This window comes from Abrus precatorius, unplaced genomic scaffold, assembly GCF_003935025.1.
Source record: "Abrus precatorius isolate BTA unplaced genomic scaffold, Abrus_2018 Scaffold3, whole genome shotgun sequence".
NCBI lineage: Eukaryota > Viridiplantae > Streptophyta > Magnoliopsida > Fabales > Fabaceae > Abrus > Abrus precatorius.
In genome coordinates, this window is record NW_020874373.1 from 23,240,822 (window position 1) to 23,260,078 (window position 19,257).

Genomic DNA, 19,257 nt, shown 5'->3' on the forward strand with positions numbered 1-19,257 from the left:
GAAATCCTGCAACTCACACATTTAAAACTTCCCTAATTTCAAGCAACATGCATCAATAATTATTATACAAATAAAATTAATAAATAACAAAAAATAAGGTGTTACACTTAGTGAAAGAAACAAAGTTTAAGGATCTCATATCTCCTTATTATTACAAAATAGAGACCCTTGAGAAGAGAAATCAAGAAATAAAGAGTAGAATAGGAAAACCAAGTCCCAAGAACTCACCTAGATCCGTACTAAGTAGATGTTCTCACTTGGATTAGGAAGAAGCTCAGCTTTGAGAAGGTTTTCTCTAAGGGAAGAAGGTGAGAGAACAGAGAGAAAATGAGAAAGGAAGACTATCTAGTGAAAAATGAAGGTAATTCTGCGCTCAGGTTCTTATTTTTTTTCTGACTTTTTGCTTAAGCGAGGTCGCTTCTCGCCTGTGCGAGAGGACAGTTGAAGAGATCTTATCTTATTTTGTTTAAGCAAGACTAATCTCGCTTGAGTATAAAAAAAATCTTGCTATGTGTGTGTGTGCGCGTGTGCGTGGGTATAAGCGTGTGAGAAAGATATATGTATATTGTTCAAATAGCTTTGTTGTAAATTTTGGTTTATAAATAAAAATGAGATGGATCTTGGAAGAATATCTCAACAACATATCATGTTATTATAAATTAATATCAGAAACTATTTTAAAAAATTAGGAGAACTAAAACAAAAATATAAAAAATTAAAATTTAATTGTTTTATATAAATTAAATTATATTTAAATCAATACATTTTGATAAAAAAAAATATTGCAACGTGTTTTACTATTCATATTACTATTATTCTTTTCTTTAATGTTGGTACAATGTTTAGAGGAAAGGATTTGCAGTTTTTTTATAATATTTTATTAAATATAAAATAAAATATATATTTTTTATTAAATTGTTTTTAAGAGTATAAAAAAAATCTTGCTAATTGATATCTTAAAACAATAATTAAAGTGTCCTAATATTATTTTACTAAATTATTTTATTAAATATATTTTAATAAATTTCTTAATATTTTTATATAAAAAACATTAATATATTTTTTAAAAAATTTTCAAAAAATAAAAAAAAATATGTGGATATAATTTTTAATAAATTTGAACAAAATATTTGTTAGTGTGTCATAAATTTTTTAAAAATAATTTATATTTTTCTTAAGTGAATAGTTATAATTGTTATAGAGGTGATGATAATATCATGTGTGAAAGGGCATCTTAAAGTCACCTTAAAAATTTACCTTTTTAACATATGTGAGTTTGGACAAGGGGCTTGGAGGGTGCAATGTTAAGGTTCTTTTATATGTCTCCTGTTGCAACCTTTTAAGTGCTATTTCCTGTGTAAAATGTGCAGAGAGGGTGGTGGGGACCAGCAAGGTCATTTTGTATTTTTGTTTAATTGATCATTTTCGTTTCAAAGAAGTAATGATAATAATCTAAAAATTAAGAAAATAAAATCCCTTGATGTAATCGAGCGAAAGGGTGCGTTGAAGCGCCACCATCAGTGCGTCATTGACTACGCCAATTCCACAGCACCTTGTATGGAGGCTCTTACTCTTCACCACCATCGCCACCCTCTATACCCATCATATCACTACTACTGTTCTTCCCTAACCCCATCCACCTCTTACTCTCTCTTTCGCTCGCCCCCTCAATCATCGCCACTTTCAACGTCTTCCATTGTTGCTTCATCTTCTGACCCCTCTCTCCAACACTCAGACCCCAAATCGCACCAATCCTTCAATCCCCTTTCCAAAGTTTCCTCCTTTCTCACCATAACTGCAGCCTCAGCGTTTCTCTTTCTGGGGTTTTGCCAAAATAGGTATGTCAACAAGCCAATAATAACATCATCACCCTCCTCAGTGCTTTCCATTCAAGAGGCGTTGGATGAGAAGATGGAGCTTAAAGATTGTCACATTCAATCCATTTTGCACTTGAAGCTGGAGGAGAAAGTCCCCATTGTGCATAGTTTCAAGAGAGCGAAAACTGCGGATGAGGAAGCTTGGCAAGTGTTGAAAGCGGAGGTTTATAGCAGCAGCGAGGGGTTTGAGTTTGTCAAGATTGGATTTGAAGAGATATTGGAGAAAGAGCGAAAGGCCTATCATGATTGTGTGCTTGAGCACCTGGAAATGGTTGATGAATGTAAGTGCTTGTTGAAGGGGATTAAGGTGGCAATGGATAGATGTGAGAGGGAAAATGCAAGTGTGAAGCATTCCCTTAGATTCTTCACCAAGGTTGTTGCTCATATAAGGGTCTTGGAGGGAGACATGCTTAGTGCTTTGAAGTATTATAAGGAGCTTGACAAAGACTAAGCAGAATTTGTTTCATCACCAAGGAGGGTATTTCAGGCTTCTTTGCAATTTCTTATTATCTTTATTAGGACGAACTTTAATTATAAAATGTTGGTTTATTAGGATGGGGAGTTCTACCGAGTTTTAACAATGGTAGGACAAATGAGCTGAGTCTCCAGCACATGTATAAACTAGTAGGAATTGAGAATATATATACTGCAAATTTGTCCCAGAAGTTTTAAGAATGTTTCTAGCATCTTTGTTATCTGAAGCACTTACATATCCAAGATGTTAATCAATGCATAATTTTTTAAGAATATAGGTTTCTCAAAGTTGATCAATTTTTTCAATCATTATATTTAATTTGATTTACACATTTTTTTAAGATTTGGTTTTACATGTTTTGAAATATTGGAAATCTGTTTCTGATTTCTGAACTGTGGGAAGCAGATTATTCATTTCAGATGATTTTGGATGGATTCTATTGTTTCTAGACCATTATTTTACCATGACTAATTGGTGAACTGAATGAATTTTATTCATTGCTGAGGATCCTGGTGACAGCTACGTGGGAAATTTCTGCAATAGCAAAGTAAAAGCTATGCAATTCTATGATTTTTTAATAAATAATCATAAGCCTTAATTGAGAAAATCTAAAGCCAGAATGCATTTCTGTGAATCAAAACATGCCTCTCCTCTGCATAATGGCAAAAAAGGTGAGGATAATTTGGACTGTACAAACTGTATAATTGTCCACATTTAGAATATGCACTTGCAACATACTGTCGAGTGATTTATATCTTGTCAATTAGATTGTTGATTAATATAGAGTTTTCACGATACAAAATATTCATAATAGCTGATTTCCTTTCACTGGCTTTACCACAGCCAGGCCCAGACCTAGATCTTATGTTGTTTAAAGTTGTCCAGTTTGCATGAATTTAGTATTGGAGAAATGCAAACAGCTCACTTTCTAACACACTTTCCACAACTGGGTGAAATTCAAGTGGGTCTCACTAAATGATGTGGGTCCAACCCCTGATTTAATTTGTACCATTTCCTATTTTGTCAGACCCACATGAATTTTATCTAATGGTGAAAAGTGTGTTTCAGAGTGGGTTGCTAGATCTTTATGGCAGATAGAAATGTGATATAGAATCATTTGTCCCTTTATCTTACAGTTTAACCTTTGTGGATAATTATTTCAAATGAGGTCAATGATAATTGAGCATGATGTATCTGTCTTGTTTTCTCAGCTGAATGAGATCTAAATGATGTCTGGTATGTTTCTACTTGTAAGTTTTATGCAAATAGAGTCACTGAAAAGAACAGTGGTATTCCAAGCTGGTTTCTTCAAATCAGTAAAACAGATTCCTTGTTTATTGTTCTTCAGAGGTTCCTCTCATTGAGAGGTGGTTTTGTTTTAGAAGAAAAAAGAACAAACCAAAACTTTTGTGAGGCTTCCCATGTTCACTGTAATTTAAAGTCCTCCAATTGGAGGACTTTAATTTAGGGCAATTACTGTGCCACTTTAGTTTTCTGAAATTTCGTGGTTCATATTCAGCCAAAACATTTGGTCTCATTAGAATTTTGACCTTTTCAAGAATGTTTCAGCATCGATCACTTCTTCAAACCTCGGGTACTGCTTAGCATCGAATCTTTGCGTGAGGCAATTTGCTGATATTAACTCAAGGTCTCCAAAACTAGATAATCTAAATTATTTTACCCCTATCTTGTTATTGACTATCTTAATGAGAAAATTGAGTGTTTGTTTGCTACTGTGTTGTCTCACCATGTTAAGATTTTCAGTAGTGGATCAATCAATGACATTAACAGTGAGATTTGATACAAGACATCACCATCAACATTTCACCGCAACCAACTTTTCCGTGTTGTCCAAAATTTATTCTGGCACATTTTACAAATGTAGCCTGAAGACTGCTGCTATGGTTTGGTATGACAATATGAATAGGTCTGATTGAATGCTTGGCTATTTGCTAGGACACTGAATCAACAGTGATAGTGATAGCAATAAGCCCATCATAAAAAGAGTTTATTCTAGGAAAAGGAAGAGTGGGCCAGTTAATGTCAAGGCCCAAGTTAGTGCAACCATGGTAGTCAAAATCGCATGCCGGATCATAAAATCGTGCGATTTTACAATCTCCAACTCCCTCTCCGTGCTAGCTCGGTGCCAGGATCGTGATTTAGCCAGATCGGGTGGGATCGCGTGCCAGAAAGTAAAACCGGTAAGCACGGACGATCCCATGTGCTTTTTAACCCAATAACCCGCGACCCGGTTTGCTTGAAACCCTAAAATTGATTTTGTTCTGCGATCCCTAAACCGTTCCTTTGATCTACGATTTCGTTCCTATGCTCTGCAATCCCTATAGCTTACACTCTAGTGACAAAATCTGCTCTTGCGACTCTGCTCTCCACAACCTACTTGTCATAGCGGAATGTTTTACTGTGGTGACCATCGCAGCTATATTTACAGCCATCAACAGTGCCACCGGAGCAAAAGTGTCGACTTTTCCTTTCTATCCCTTGAATGAGGCAGATTTTAGTGTTTCCTTTTTAAAATAATATAACTTTCCCTTTTTGCCCTTAAAATGATTCTGTTTTAAATTTTTTTAAGGATAAAATAGTCTTTGCATCGTATTACATTACCTAATCTATCTTTTCTTTCTCTTCTTTGTCTCTATTTTTATTGGGCATGTGTCCCTAATTTTGTTTTGAGTTAAGGGTGGTTTCCTTCTCTCATTTTTCTCTGTTTATCTTCCTTTATTTTTATATATTATACTATTTTATATATATTTATCTAATTTTGTAAGATCTTACGATCCGTGTTACGATCTTACACTCCTCCTCCGATCCTACGTAGAATCTTGATTTTAACTACCATGAGTGCAACAATCAGTTAGCTTAGGAGGCAGTTACTAGGGATGGTTATTATAAATGTCAGAGTTAGGAGAATTGAGGTGTCTTTTGTGAGTGGAAAAACTTGTGTAGGAGAGTAGCCAGGACCTCTCGAATATTTCTAGCATTGTATGATAGCAGTCTGCACCTATATTGGGTACTGGACTGTGTTCTTGTTCATTCTCAGAAATACAATTCAATCTTTTTCTTTCCTTTGTGCACCAATTCTATCAAATAGCCTCAAATTTGTGAGACGTTTGGAACTTTAAAATGTTCCCTTTGTTGATTAATGAAGGTATTTAATTACAAAAAAGAATTATTGTGATAAAACTGGTCCAGTATAGTAGGAGAAAGAAAGAAAAATATATGTATTATTCACAATAACTCCCTCTAGTCAATGTGACTAGGAGGTAGAAACAATACAATGTGCACACGATACTCTAGAGATCCCGAATCCTCTCCCTTAACCAATTGCAAAACCAAAAACCTTTCCTTTTTTTCACTCCCCTTCCTTTTATATCCCCTTATTCTATTAATGACATGTCCTAGCTACTTTAGTTAGTTACTGATCAGTCTTCACTAATTCCGTTAGTTAAGTTCTGGTCTCCTACCTTATTCCTATTTTGCCTTGTATACACTTTATTTAATATTGGTCTGCTATCATATTGTTAAGTGTTTTTTGATTGATGCAATTTAGCTGCAAAATCATTATCTAGATATTATAAGGAGCTAAAAATAACTACTCATGCCCGCTGTTCAGTAATTTGGATCACTGGCTATGCTTGAGAGTTGCAGGCATAAAAGAACAAAAGTATTGGCAATGATAAAACATTCTGGCATACTGTGACAGATGATGAAGCTTGGGTTTAATAAAAGTCATCATCAGATTTCGTTAACTAAAGGGATGACAAAGTACTTCATTGTTACAATGTGGTGTTTGGTGATTTTGCAATTTCTTCAACGTTGAGCAATTGGAACAGAAGGAATACATTTATGATGATGAAAGGAAGGGAATGCTTGTGTGAATGATTGCTGCTGTCCACTCCTCTAAAGAAAAAGAAAGAACCATAAGCAGCCAAGTTATTTCCATTTCCTTTTTTTCCTCGGTCTGTTGTGCAAAGGGATGAAAGAAGAGAAATGTCATGCTTTTTGATGCTTGTGATCTGAAAATGTTGACCTTGATCTTTATAATAGTACTATAAAATAGAAATATAAAATGAACCCAACATTATGCTCCTCGAAGGTTATATACGACGAATTTGGTGACAGAATGATAACACTAGAATAAATAATGAATGGAATTATTTATCCTGAAAAATGTAGTTGACTATAGTTTTATGTGATTATATTTGAATGACGGTGAGAGTAAGAGAATGAGAGAGAAGGGGGATTTGGTTTTAATATGCGTCTCCATGGTGACAGAATGCTAGTTGAAAAATTAAGGTGGCTGAATCTTTCTGTTGCATGTGATTTGAGAGCCACTTTGTTGTTCCATTTGCTTTTACGTGTGTATCAATGTATGAGCCTGCCTTTATTGACCCAACTCTTCACACGCTATTGTTTGTACTTCTTGTTTTTTCTTTTTCTAATATCCACGTGAACGATGCAGCTTTATCCTGAAAATTATAAAAGCTCTTTACTAAGGTTCTAACTTATGGGCATTTATCTAATAACTGTTCTTTTCCCAAGTTGAATTCTTGTTATGAGTTATTATACTTCAAATTTTAGAAATAATATCCTCCAGTTTGGAGTCTTACATGATTGTCTTGGAAAATTAGATGTCAACTGCAAGGATTATAGACATTTGCCATTGCAGCATTACTTGTGAAAAATGCTTGTCTGCTAGAGTATACTTGCCATCTACCCCTGCTTCTGTTCAGTTGTAACATAAATTAGTTTCAAAATATTACCTATATTTCATCCTTGCTTTAATCATAATTTTATTTTCTCTTGTATCAATGTCATGATCTGCTGAAAAGTCAGCAAATTTTTATTAAATCCCTTAACTCCTCCAAGTTTTACTGTTAGTGGCGAGCAGCATGGCTTTCGTTTTATAGCATGAAAGTTGGATAAGTAACAAGCATCATCGCCTTCCCAAGAACAAAATGTCTAATGTTTTAAATAAAACTCCTATTACTTAGATCTTTTTGGCTATTTGCATTATGACATAAGATACTGAATAAGAATAAAATCTTCTTATTCTATTTGCTAACCGTTGTTAGCCTTTTTCAATATTCTTTCTTTTCCACAACAAATTACAATTATCTCCTACCCTCAAGATTATTGGTGAAGGGGGTGCTTTAAGAGCTTGTGTTACCAAGTAACAAGAACTCAAAGGGAGGGGGCGGGAAGATTTGACTTCTAAAATTTTCACTTTCTTTTTGTAAAACTCTCCTATATTAACTTCTTTGTCAACGAGTAATTTGATGCAATTTATTGAAGAAGATAAATGTATATAGATAAACAAGACCGTGAATCAAACTCGCAACAATATAAATATTTGTGTGAACATTGAATCATACATTTATTTTACATGAAATAAGATATATCTGATTTCCTATTCATTCTTTGTTTATGTGATTGTTTAATCATGTTGTTTTGTATCTTTTAATTCATTTGTTCTTTATTATTCTTCATCATTAGTGTTATTTTGTATTTGACTTTTAAATAATTATTTCTTCAATTATTAATTACATTTTAATTAGTTTTCTTTAATACTTGATACATTTCTATCTTTTTAGCTCAATTAGAGCTTCAAGAAAGTAGTGTTAATAATTTGGCTCAATCTGCATGGCAATGATATCTTTCTATATTCATTAAAATGATTGATGAATTTGTTATAGATGCTTACACTTATAATTTAGATAACTCAAAAATAACACATCAACAATGTGTGTACATCTTTTTTGCATATTGGTGTATAACAATTATTAATTCTAGCCCTTTTAACTTCGCTAGTATCCTCATGTGTAGCCTCTAAAGTTTTCCATCTTTCTTAGGTTGCCTAGCAATTTGATACACCAAAGAATTCACCATATATCCTAGTGCAAAATTAATGATATTCTTTGTTTTAGATTATGTTGAACTTTTTTTTTATTTTCACCAATCCATTCACTCGGTTTTTAAGCATTCTTTCTTTTAACTATATTCATTGGAACAAATGGACCTTTTTTCTATGGTATCCAACACGTATAAATCAATAGCTTAAAAAAAATTACCTCGCTAGTATTCCAATATATCTCTAAGAAGCACCTTCAAAGAATTTCAATGAGGGTATATTTTCTTGAAATCGTTAAGCCTTTGCGAGAATTAAGCTCCGATACCACTAGTTACCAAATGGCCTCAAGAACTTAAAAGAGGAGGAGTGGTGAATTGAATTCTGAAAATTTCACTTTCTTTTTGCAAAGATCTCTCTATTAAAATCTTTGTTGACATATGAGATTAAGGAAATTCTAAGTGTAGATATGAGTAATTCAATGTAAGTTAATGAAGAAGATAAATTTATACATATAAATAAGACAATGAATCAAACTCGCAACAATATAAATAGTTAAGGAAGAGAAATGCAAACACAGGTTTATCTTGGTTCAGTCACTCTTTGTAGCCTACATCTAGTCCCCAAGGAACTGCTTAGGATTTTTCATTATTCTCAAATTCTTCAAGGTGTTTGGAAACCTTTTACAATTCTTTGAGCACGCACACTTGTGAGAATCTTCACTTTAGAACAAAAGGAACACCTCACCCTTTTTATAACCATTAAGAGATGCCTTTTTCTCTTACAAATCCTTACCATGAAAGAACAACTTGAAAATAACTCTATTTAGACTATATGTGGCAAATTGAAGCAATAGAAAGTTTTCAAGAGATAAATCATTTTGGCCCCAAAACTTGATGAGAAATTGATACTAAGGGTTTGTTTGATTTAGTTTTGATTTTTAATTTTAAAAATTGGATTTTAAAATAAATTTATAAAACTGTTTTTAGAAAAATAAAATAAAATAAATTTTGTTTGATAATTTAGTTTTTAAAACCATTTTTAGTTAGACTTTTGTTAGTTTTAGAAAGAAAAACAGAAAAATAAAAACAAAAAAACCTAAATAGCAATTCTGTTTTTCAGTTTTAAAAACTGAAAACAAAAATTAATTTTCAAAAATAGTTTTTAAAATTTACATTAACAAGCAAATTTTTCTATTTTTTAATTTTAAAAACTAAAAACTCTATTTAAAAAGAGAAAACAAACAAGCTCTAAGTTTTTCTTATTCTAAATTTATCATTCAATAAGTATTTATAAGGCATAACAACGTTCGCGTCTTGGACAAAATTTATCCTAAAAAATATTACTTTTAAAAAAACTAGTCGTCTTGTGCGTTCAACTGCATTGTAATCAATTACAAGATCCAATAATCAACTATACTATATATAAAATCACAGTTTAAAAAAGAAATATATAATCAATTATCAACCGTTGATGTTTAATGAGTCATAATCAATTGCATAACAAATGTTATCGATTACCCAAGTGTTAGCTTCTAAATTATGCCAAAAGAAATAATTATAATTAAGTGCATGACTATTGTAATCGAATACAAAAGTTGAAAAAGAATCTTACCAATACTTTGCTATTCTCTCTTTTGTTAGAAATTTGTTTAACCATATTTTAGAAACATTTGAAACTCATCGAAAGAAAATTTTTAAACAAAGAAGAACCTGAGTCTTAAAGTTCTAACCATATAAACATTGTTAGAAATATTTTACTTTTGAGAGTGGTTCTAGCTCTCTAATATGTACTTTTGAGAGCGGTTCAGATGGAACTGCTCTCATAATTGTATTTTAGAGAGTGGTTGTTAAATAACCGCTCTGAAAGGTGTAGATTAGAGAACGGTTATTTCTTAACCGCTCTCAGATGTTGTATTTTTAAATTAAACCTTAAGCTCTAATCTGGTTATCCCTGTCGCCCCGCCAAGTCTCTGTACTTCAAATTTGTCTGTGTTCAGTGTTTTGTGAGAAATTTTTGCAGAAGAACAAGCACACTTGACATCGCATTCGCAAATTTAAGGTATATTCATAATCGTTTCTTGGTTTTCTGGCAATGTCTGGACATTCGCACTCTCTCATTCTCTTTGTTCACTGAAATGCACTTGTATTATTGATGTTGAGCAGTTACAAAGGTCTATCCTCCATACTTGCTTCAGCTAAACTGTGACAAATTAGTGGAACTTCGTTCATTCTAGCAAGTTAGTGCTGTTGTGTTTGTTTGAACATGAAATTAGTTTTTATTTTGTAAAAGTTGACCATTGTTGCGTGACAAAGAGCATGAAATTAGGACACTGTGTCACGACCCCTTTTTGTAAGGAACCGAGAACATTGTTTGTACATCACATACTTATTTAAGATAAATAAATAATAGAGAATATAAGTATGAAATTCTCTTCTCAATTAAAATAAAACAAAGTTTCTTACAACAAATATCCAACAGAACAACATAATATTACATTTAGTTCATAATATTCAAAATACCCAAAATTGTACTATATAGTTCCCTCTACATGAGGTCTCAAAATATAAGGGAAAAAGGACTTTGATGAAATATTACTCAACTCCAGCTTATAACATTTCTTCACTGGCCCCTCAGCCTGTGAAGTAGATGCAACACCTGCTACATCTGCTCATGTACCACCGTACGATCATCACAATACACACGCACACAACGACATAGAAAGAAATGCAAGGGTGAGCTTACAAAAATAAAATAAAATCATATATATAAAGCAAAATATTTCTCACAGCAATAGCCCCATGCATTTCCAGCCCATCTAATGCACAACATGAAAACGGTTTCCAACTGGTTTCACAGCCTAAGTAATCCAGAAGGAACCGAGCCAGTCCGGGAGCGACCCATTCCGGTATCTGGATCCAGACAGCACAGCACAGCAGCTCAGCATGAACTTACCGTTACACATCTACCTACCTAAACATGTAACTCGGCTCTATAATGATGCAAAACATATATCTCAGCATGATGCACACCGCCAAAATTATTTTAACAGCTCAGCTAAGGCAAGTTTAAGATAGATCAGCCAAAATCTCAACATTTTAAATCAATTAACAGCAGTTACAACTTAGAAAATAGCTTTTATTCAATAGATCTAACAAAATCATATCAAAACATCTTGAAATAGCATATCAAACCGTTCAAAACGTAGTTCATAAGTTAAAGTAAACTCCCCTTACCTCAGAAAGGTGATTCACACTAGATCTACCGAATATTACTTGTTTTAATGCAAGATTCACCGAAGATTCGGCTTTAGAACAAAATTTCTCCTAAGAACACCATGAACTTCTATGAGAAAGAGAAGGAGAAGAGAAACGGAAGGTAAATCTAGCTTCAAACTTAAAGAAACTTACTTCAAATCCTTCAGAATAGACGTAGAATCCCAGATCTGGCGAGAAATTTAAGTTTAGGAGGGTTTAGTATGAGAGAAATGGTGGTATTTGGCCTTAGAACCTTTGATAGGGGTGAAGAAATGAAAATTTCGTGTGAAACACTGTTCACCGCCAAAATTTACTGTTAATCGCCGGAAACACTGTTCAGGGCACTATTCACACCAGAAAATATTGTGCACGCGTACTGTACGCGTATGTGACGTCAGCCATGACGTCACTGATGACATCAACAGTCACTGTACATACGCGGTTTGCACTGTTCATAAGCGGTTTTACTGTTCATCTGACACTGTTCATACGGTACTGTTCACTTTTTTTTTTTTTTTAAATAATTTCAAACTCCATCTAAATCTATTCCAATACCAAATAATCCTTCAATTAACATTGAACAAGTATAAAATATTATAGATTACTCAATAATAAATCACTAGCCTGACAATTCTCCCCCCGAAAATAAATTTTCGTCCTTGAAAATTTCATCACTCAGAGAAAAGATGAGGGTACAACTTTCTCATTCTTCCCTCTAACTCCCATGTGGCATCACCAGTTACTGGGTCCCAAACAACCTTTACTAACCGAATAGACTTGCCTCTAAGTTCCTTAACTCTATTTTTCTCAATACGAGCAGCTGGAACCTCCATAGACAAATCATCTCTTAACTCCACAACATCAGGCTCGATTACATGAGACGAATCTGGAACATACTTCCTTAACTGCGACACATGAAAAACATTATGTATTCCAGACAACTGAGGTGGTAGCGCTAATTCATAGGCTACTGGTCCTCTACGATGTAATATCTGATATGGTCCTATGAATTTAGGTGTTAACTTCTTAGCTCTTAAGGCTCGCCCCACACCTGTAGTGTGTGATACTCTCAGGAATACGTGATCACCAACCTCAAATTTTAGGGATCTTCTGTGTCGGTCAGCATAAGATTTCTGTCGACTCTGGGTAGCTCTCAGCTTTTCTCTAATAAGTTCAACTTTCTCCTTAGTTTCTTGCAGCATTTCAGGTCCAACCATCAAATGTACTCCATCTTGGAACCAACAGATAGGGGTTCTACACCTTCTGCCATACAGAGCTTCAAATGGTGCCATATCTATAGTCGAATGGTAGCTATTATTATAAGTGAATTCTACCAAAGGAAGCATATCCTCCCAATTACTCTTCTGCTCTACAATACAAGTCTGCAATAGGTCCTCTAAGGTCTGAATAGTACGCTCAGATTGACCATCTGTCTGCGGATGATATGCAGAACTCAACCTCAACTGTGTGCCCATAGCTTCTTGGAAACTCTGCCAAAATTAGGAAGTGAATCGAGGATCCCTATCAGAGATAATACTAGAAGGTACTCCATGTAACCTGACAATCTCTCTAATGTATAATTTTGCTAATTTCTCCAAGCTAAAGGTCATGTTAATTGGCAAGAAATGTGCACTCTTGGTTAGCCTATCAACTATGACCCACACGGCATCATGATTTTTAACTATTCTAGGTAGATGGGACACAAAGTCCATAGTCACATGGTCCCACTTCCACTCTAGAATTTCCATCGTTTGCAACTCTCTTGGAGGGCTCTGGTGCTCCGCCTTTGCCTTCTGGCAAGTCAAACAAGCTTTAACAAATTCAGCTATCTCTCGCTTCATGCCTGGCCACCAAAACATCTGCTTTAAATCTTGATACATCTTGGTAACACCAGGATGAATGTTGAGACTACCCTTATGTCCTTCTTCTAGAATTGCTCTCTTTAATTCAGTATTTCTATGGACACAAACTCGACCTTGGCATTTGAGAATACCATCAGCACCTTTACTAAAACCCTTTGTCTTATCTGTCCCTAAGAGAAATACAATCCGACATAACATCGGATCCCACAGTTGTTTGGCTTTAATTTCCTGTAAGAAATTATTAGTCACCACAATTCGGCTACAACTAATCTTTTCAGGTGATAAGTCTACATGTATGTTCAGGTCTTGGAATTGTTCTACCAAAAGAGTTTCACTAACTCTTAAGGAAAATGCCTGAACCACATTCCTACTTAATGCATCGGCCACCACGTTAGCTTTTCCTGGATGGTATTGGAGCTGAAAATCATAATCCTTAAGGAATTCCACCCAACGTCTCTGCCTCATATTTAACTCTCGCTGATCAAATAAATACTTCAGACTCTTGTGATCACTATACACATCAAACTGAGCTCCATAAAGATAGTGCCGCCACACCTTCAGAGCAAAGACCATAGCAGCTAACTCAAGATCATGAATCGGGTAATTTCGCTCATGAGTTCGCAATTGGCGAGATGCATAAGCTACCACTCTCTTATCCTGCATTAACACACATCCCAATCCTTGATGGGAAGTATCACAGTACACCTCAAACGGTCGACTAGTATCAGGGAGAATCAACACTGGTGAGGAAGTTAGTCTCTGCTTCAACTCATTAAAGCTTTGTTCACATTCCTCAGTCCATACAAAGCGTTGATCACGGCGAGTTAACCGTATTAATGGTGGAGCTATCTTCGCAAATCCCTCTATAAATCTCTGGTAGTACCCTGCTAAGCCCACAAAACTACGAATCTCTGTGGCTGTCTTAAGCCTTTCCCACTGTAACACCGCTTCAACTTTGGAAGGATCAATTGCAATTCCTTTAGCTGAAATAACATGACCAAGGAACTTCACTTCCTCTAGCCAAAACTCACACTTAGACAATTTAGCATACAACTGTTTCTCCCTTAAAACACTAAGTACAATCCTCAAATGCTCTTCATGTTCTTCTGACGAACTAGAATAAATTAAAATATCATCAATAAAGACTACCACAAATCGATCCAGGAAAGGTCTAAAGATCCGATTCATGTAGTCCATAAACACAGCTGGAGCATTCGTGACTCCAAAGGGCATCACTATATACTCATAATGGCCATATCTAGTGCGAAAAGCAGTCTTAGGAATATCTTCATACTTCACTCGGATCTGATGGTACCCAGACTTCAAATCAATCTTAGAGAATACCTTAGCACCTCTCAGCTGGTCCATTAAATCATCGATTCGCGGCAACGGGTACTTATTCTTAATTCTCAACTTATTTAACTTGCGATAATCAACACATAATCTAGAACTGCCGTCCTTCTTTTTCACTAAGAGAACTGGTGCTCCCCAAGGTGATACACTCGGCCTAATCATCTATTTCCGCATTAGATCCTCGATCTGCTCCTTAAGCTCCATCAACTCCTTCGGCGCCATTCTATAAGGTGCTACAGACACTGGCTCAGCTCCATGAATCAAATCTATAGCAAACTCCACCTCTCTACGTGGAGGTATTCCAGGAATATCCTTTGGGAAAATCTCAGGGAATTCCCGTACTACTGGTATTGACTGAAGGCTTTGCTCCACTTCTACATTCATAACGCCCAGCAAAACAAAACAAGATACTCCTTCACCTAAGGATGTTTCTACTTGGCGAGTAGAAATCAATTCCACACAGCCTTGCTGCTTAGGAAAGACTAAACACCTCCGGCCACAATCAATTAGCACACGATTGGCAGCTAGCCAATCCATACCCAGGATTACATCTAACCCTGACATCGGAATACAAATAAGATTTACTTTGTACTTTCGTCCCTCAATTACTATAGGGCACCTAACATAAACCCTCGAAGTCTTAATCGAACTTAAAGTAGGTGTCGATACTACCAATTCACATCCTAGATCGCTCACTGGTAACCCTAAGGTTCTCACACAAAGGTCCACAATAAAAGAGTGCGTGGCTCCAGAATCAAACAATACAGAAAGAGAAGTACCTGCCACTACCACTGTCCCCTGAACAAGATCCGTTGCTTGAGCTGCCTCTGATGCAGAAGTAGTGAATATACGTCCCTCTGCTCTCGATCTGGTTGTCGTTGAAGCCCTAGTCGCTTTAGGTCTCACAGCGTGCAAGGCGCTAGCAGAAGACGAAACTGCCCCACTAGGCGTAGGCCAGTCCCTAGCAAGATGCCCTGGCTGCTGGCATGAGAAGCAAACTCTGACATCAGTCTGTGGGCACTGACTCAGGTAGTGTGGCCCACCACACCTGAAACATCTGACAATCTGCAGCATTGAGACTCTAAGAGCAGAAGAAGTTGCTTCCCTAGGCTGAAATGCAGAAGTAGTAGTCTCTATTGGCACCGGGGCTGATGCTGCCGATCCTCTCGACTGAGATGGTCGAGATTGCTGTTGGCGTAGCGACCGACTGTAGGGGCCCTTCTTAGCACCCTTACTTCCATTACCATAGCTACTAGCAACTCTACTAGATTGAGTCTTTCCAACTCCACCAACATCCTCTGCATTAAGACTCTCTATAATGGTGGCTTGATCCACCAAGTCAGCAAATTCTGTGATCCTAAGTGGGATTAAAATCCTCTTTAAGTCAGTTCTCAACCCGTCTGAAAACCTCTGACATCTCCACTCCTCCGAGGTCGGGTGAGAATAAAATCTGTAGAGCCGCTCAAACTGTATTGCATACTCATAGACTGATGAGTTTCCTTGCACCAAGTTTAGAAACTCCCGCTGATGATTCCATATTTTGACTGATATTTTAGCATAATTCAAACACAAATGATAAGAAAAATATATAAAGAAAGCAGGAAAACTCAGAAAAAGAGAAGGAATTGAAGTTTGTTTACATATGTAGTTATTTTAGCAATTGTGAAATTTTTGCTTAGGAATTAAGTTTTCAATCTTGTTTTTGAAGGAATAAATTGAGCAAGGATCATATCCATGGAGGTTTGATGATAAGGAAGAGGAAAGAAGCAAGTCTGGACTCCAAAAACACAAGAATAAGAAATTGCAGACTGGGCGTGATCACTATTGTTAGTGAAAGTGATCACTTCAGAGCTCAAAGAAGAAGTGATGCCTGGGCGTTACCACTTTTATCATTAAAAGTGATAGTTCCAGAGAGGCAAAATATCAAGAAAGCTCTGCGTAACCACTATTGTCATCAAAAGTGATCGTTCCAGAGAGTCTTCAACTTGGCAAGTTGCGCGTAGTCACTTTTATCAACAATAGTGATAACGCGCAACTACCTTGGCTCTGCGTTGTCACTTTTATCATCAAGAGTGATAGTTCTAGAGAGCTCTCAATATCAGGAAAATGCGCGTGGCCACTATTTCTGGGAAAAGTGTTAACGCGCAATCAAAAACTCTCTGCGTAACTACTATTTCTCATAAAAGTGATAACGTGAAAATCTGAGAAATTTTATAAATACCAGAAACGATCCGGAAATAGGGGATTTTGTTCATTTTCAGTTTTTTTAGTTAGCTTCTTGTTAGAGAAAGTGAGAGAGAGGAGTGGGGATTCGAATCTTGGAGCTTCACGAAGAGGAATTGGAGTGAAGCAAGCTTCCATGGTGTTTCTGAATTTCAAGCTTTGGAATAGATTGAGTGATTGATTCTGAACTTCACGTGGAAATTGAATGGAAATTTGATTAACTAAATTCAGAGGAACCTTTGTCAATGGAAATTGAATTTGTTCTTCAGATCTGAACCAATCACCGAGATTTTAGTTTTCTTAGGGATAAGAAACTTTGATCTTGCAATCTTTTGGTTTCTTACACTTAAAGCAACATTGAATTGAATCAGATCTAAGGAATTAGAATGGTTTAATTGAATGTTAGGTTCACTGAGTTAAGGAATTAACCTCTGAATAGTATAATGTGAAACTGATTGTCATTCTTTCCAATTGCTTGTTAATTCAGAACTTTATTGATTAAACATTGGAGTTTTGGTGAAGCAATTCCCTAGCTATGGTTTCTTCCTCTGTTATCACATAACTGTGTGTTCATTATTCTGTTTTCTGCAAGTTCATTTTACTTCTAATTGTTCTAGTTTGCTGTTATTACATGTTACCACTCTGCTTACAATTTCGAAAAGCTTGAATGGTTATAATTCTATGAAGTGATACTTGAATCTAAATTCACTGTGGAGACGATATTTGGATCTTAAATTTACTCATCACTTGCTGCAATCCTAGTGCACTTGCTAGTGTAGATTGCTAACAATAAGTTTTTGGCGCCGTTGCCGGGGAATTTTGCATTTCAATATCATTAGTAGTAGAAAAGTAACTAGATTGAGCATTTATTTTGTGGCTTTGCTTTCAAATTGCTTCTGCATAATTTTACTGCACCTTATGTAATATTCTTCATAATATTTCTGTCTGCTCATAGAATTTTTACATCCTTGTTTATCTGCATAATTTCAGTTTTCATTGTTCTTCATATTTGTAATTGCCATTCTGCATATGTTTTTACATGATTTTACAATTTTGCAACTGCTAGATTTAAGTTTCTATATGCTTTTACTAATAGATTTTGCATGAATTCTGTTGTACATTTCTGAATATCAATTGTAGTCTAGTTTTGCTTCAAACTGATTTGTATATGCGTGGTAAAAACAAGAATAAATCAATTCTGGTCTTTGATCCTGACATAGACATAACTTTGAGAAGATTGAGAAAAGAGTCTAGAGCAGAAAAAGCCATAGGGAGTGATAGTGAGTTAGAAGCTGTCCATTCTCCAGAATCTCAGAGTAATCCTAGAGTGAAAAGAACATCTACACCCTTGAGACAACCAAATCCAGCAAGAGAAATGGCAGAGCAGAACAAAATTAGAACATTAGGGGACTATGCTATTCCTAACATGCAAGGTTTTAACTCTTCTATAATTAGGCCAACTATTCAAGCCAACCATTTTGAGATTAAACCTGCCCTACTACATTTAGTCCAACAGGATCAGTTTTCTGGAGGAAATTCTGATGATCCTAACTTGCATATTTCAAATTTTCTGCAGCTATGTGACACTATAAGAATGAATGAAGTTAGTGAAGAAGCTATCAGATTAAGACTATTTCCTTTTTCCTTGAGAGATAGAGCAAAATGTTGGTTACAAGCTCAACCACAAGGAAGCATCACAACCTGGATAGAACTTGTGAATAAGTTTCTAACTAAGTACTTCCCTTCATCCAAAGCTCCTAAGTTGAGAGGAGAAATTACATCCTTTGTGCAGCAAGAAGGAGAATCATTGTATGAAGCTTGGGAAAGATATAAAGAATTACTTAGAAGGTGTCCACATCATTGTATTCCAGATTGGATGCAATTGGAGACTTTTTATAATGGGATGAATGCAGTAACAAGAACAATGGTTGATGCTGCTGCTGGAGGTTCATTAAATACAAAGTCCTTGGAAGAAGCTCAGAGAATTATTGAGATGATGGCATCTTCAATGTATTAGAATTCAAACTCAAGAAATCAAGGAAGAAATTCTGGTCATGAAGCTAAGGTTCTGGAAACTTTTCTTGCACAGAATCAGCTACAAAATCAAATGTTTTCAGAACAATTAGTTGCCTTAACACAACAAATCAGCAACCTGCAAACAGGGAGTATGCCCACCAGTCAGCTAAGTTGTGATTTTTGTGGAGGAAACCATGCAAATGGTGTATGTGAGGCATCCACAAGTGAAACACAAGAGCAAGTGAATTATATGAATAATTTTCTGAGACAACAGCCATCATACCCCCCAGGATTTCAATTTTCGAATAATAGAACTCAGCAGTATTCT

General features: G+C 35.6%; 1 protein-coding gene and 1 non-coding gene across 2 annotated transcripts; one reads left to right on the top strand and one right to left on the bottom strand.

Annotated features, from left to right (window-relative positions):
- The first annotated feature begins 1,478 nt into the window (after window positions 1-1,478).
- Window positions 1,479-2,613, top strand: LOC113863396. The gene has a single exon (XM_027496962.1). The coding sequence runs from the start codon at window positions 1,558-1,560 to the stop codon at window positions 2,326-2,328; it is 771 nt and encodes a 256-aa protein (XP_027352763.1). The 5' UTR covers window positions 1,479-1,557; the 3' UTR covers window positions 2,329-2,613.
- A 16,059-nt stretch (window positions 2,614-18,672) lies between these two features.
- LOC113864018 lies at window positions 18,673-18,779 on the bottom strand. The gene has a single exon (XR_003504627.1). It is a non-coding gene; the product is annotated as a small nucleolar RNA R71 (small nucleolar RNA).
- Window positions 18,780-19,257: the final 478 nt, after the last annotated feature.